We start from the raw sequence: 2,622 nt of genomic DNA on the forward strand, positions 1-2,622 counted from the left end.
TAAGAACTCTAGGAAGAGTAGCATTGCACAAACAACCAAAAGTCCTAAGATGGCCATAAGAAGGAGGTGAACCATAAAACAATTCAAATGGTGTTTTGTGTTGTAACAAGGGATAAGGGAATCTGTTAATGAGATAAGTCGCAATTAAGATGCAATCACCCCAGAAAGAAATAGGAAGTTTGGATTAGAATAGCAAAGCCCTAGCAGTTTCAAGTAAATTTCTATGCTTTCTCTTTACAACACCATTTTGTTGTGGAGTATGGAGACAGGTGGTCTGATAAATGATACCCTTGGCCGAAAGAACTTAGAGCCAATAGTACTAGATCCCAATTTAAAAGAATTGTCACTTCTAACTTTCTGAACCTGAGTATGGAATTGAGTTTCAACCATAACAATAAAAACTTTGAGAAGATCAAAAGCATTGCTCTTAGCACCCATCAAATTAGTCCAAGTAGCTCTAGAATAATCATCCACAATAGTAAGGAAATACTTGGCACCATGGGAAGTAGGAGAGTGATAAGGACCCCAAGTGTCAATATGAATCAATTAAAAAGGAGCAGTAGAGTGAATGGTGCTATCAGGGAAAGGAGGTCTAGTTTGCCTAGGCAAAGGACAAACAGGACAAGGAAATGATTGTTTAGGGGATAGACAAGGACTAAGAATAGGAATGCCCTTCATTCTAGAAAATGTATGTGACCAAGTCTAAAATGCCAAACAATATCCATTTTATTAGAAACAGCAGGTGCAGAATTACAAGAGGAAACAATAGAACTACCAGAAACAGTATATGCAGAAGAAAGAACAGAATTGGAAACATAGTTATTAGGCCTAAACATGGGTACTTGCAGCTTGTAGAGCCCATTATCCAGTTTACCAAAAGCCAGAGGTTTCTTTAGAGAAGGGCCGTGTAATACGTATAAAACCTTAGTAAACTGTGCAATGCCATCAAACTAATCAACCAACTTATGAACTGAAATGAGATTGTAGTTAAAACTAGGAACATAAAGGACATTGTTAAGAGTGAAATTAGGAAACAAAGTTAAGGAGCCAGAATTGGCAACTTTAACTTTGTAACCATTTGGGAGAGAAACAAGGCAAGGAATAGTAAGAGGTTGAATATTGAAGATGAGAGAACTGAGAGATGTCATATGGTCAGATGCCCCAGAATCAATGATCCAATCAGAAACTAACTTGTGAAAATAAAGTAGGCTTAAGAAGAAAACTATGGGTAGCTATCCTACCAGCAAAATGTGCAGAATCCATGAGTGATTGAGAAGAGTCAAGAGTGACATGTGTTTGTTGCAAGAGCTGGATCAACTGAGAACATTGGTCCTTTGTTAGGCCAGGAAAGGCAGAAGAAGAGTCAGAGAAACCAACTGGGATAGCACCACCATTGGAATGAGATACACATGGCTGAGATGTAGAAGAATCAGTTGCAATGTGTGTTGAAGCTTTCCTGGGACCAGTAGTCTTAGAAAATTTGAAATTTTGCGGATAACCATGGAGTTTGTAGCACTTATCAATGCTATGCCCAGGTTTTTACAGTATTTGCAAGTGATTGCAGTCCTTTGATTTTCAAAACTCACCCTAGGAGTGTAAGGCTGCTTAGAAGACCCAGCATTAAAAGAAGCTGATTCTGAAGAGAAATGAGAGCCAGTAGACAGTTGCCTCTGTTTCTCATCACTTAGAAGAATACTGTAGACTGTGTCAATGGAAGGCAGGGTCTTGATCATTAAGATGTTACTTCTGACTTGAACGTAAGTATCATTGAGCCCTATGAGAAACTGATAGACCTTTTGTTTTTCCTCAGACATAAGACTGCATCCACAGGTGCACTTTTCATCAAAATTGGTAGAGAGAGAGAGGCTAACTCATCCCAAAGTTGTTTGAGTTCGTTGAAGTAGGAAGGAATATCAAGGGCACCATGAGTAATATGAGCCACCTCCTTTTTTAACTCAAAGACCCTGGCTTCATCAGCTTGGCCATATCTGGTCTCAAGTTCCTTCCAAATGTCCTTTGCAAACTCAGAATACACAACAATACGATGAATTTCCTTGGTCATAGAGTTGGCCAGCCATGCAACAACCAAATCATTGCATCTCTACCATTGGCGAAGAAGAGGAGACCCTTCTGGAGGTCTCTCAGAGGTCCCATGAATAAATTCTAGATTGTTCCTAACGGATAAAACCACTAAAATGGATCTTCGCCAACTTCCAAAACAAGAGCCATCAAAAGGCTCAGTGACCAAAGAAGACCCTAAGAGGTCAGAAAGATGCACATATAAAGGGTGGCATGGGTGCGTATAATCATTTGGATGAAAAGGAAGATGACTAGTTGGGGCATGTTCAGAATTATCCACAGAAGTAGAGGAAGAAGTACCCGACGAGACAGCCATCAGCCAAAATCTCTTAGAAATGAGCAGACTTAACCACACAAAATGTCGATTTCTAAACAATTTCGATAAACCCTAAGGCATGCAAACTAAGATGAAAAATATTAAGCAAAAAGAAAGAATATACCACAATTATTCACAACCGGAAGAATACGGCCTTGAAATGAGAAGAATTTTGCCCAGTTATGTTCCAAAAATCCAGAAAAAGCACGACTTCAACATTAGGCATT

At 39.2% G+C, this 2,622-nt stretch overlaps 1 protein-coding gene across 1 annotated transcript; it reads right to left on the reverse strand.

The window, feature by feature from the left end:
- Positions 1-546: 546 nt before the first annotated feature.
- Positions 547-2,062, reverse strand: LOC138870970 (uncharacterized). Its single transcript, XM_070148815.1, has 5 exons — positions 1,872-2,062; positions 1,587-1,818; positions 1,192-1,470; positions 712-932; positions 547-601 (listed from the first exon to the last, which is right to left on the reverse strand). Exons 1-5 carry the CDS (start codon positions 2,060-2,062, stop codon positions 547-549), a joined length of 978 nt encoding a protein of 325 aa, XP_070004916.1.
- Positions 2,063-2,622: the final 560 nt, after the last annotated feature.

Source organism: Nicotiana sylvestris, chromosome 6 (assembly GCF_000393655.2).
Source record: "Nicotiana sylvestris chromosome 6, ASM39365v2, whole genome shotgun sequence".
NCBI lineage: Eukaryota > Viridiplantae > Streptophyta > Magnoliopsida > Solanales > Solanaceae > Nicotiana > Nicotiana sylvestris.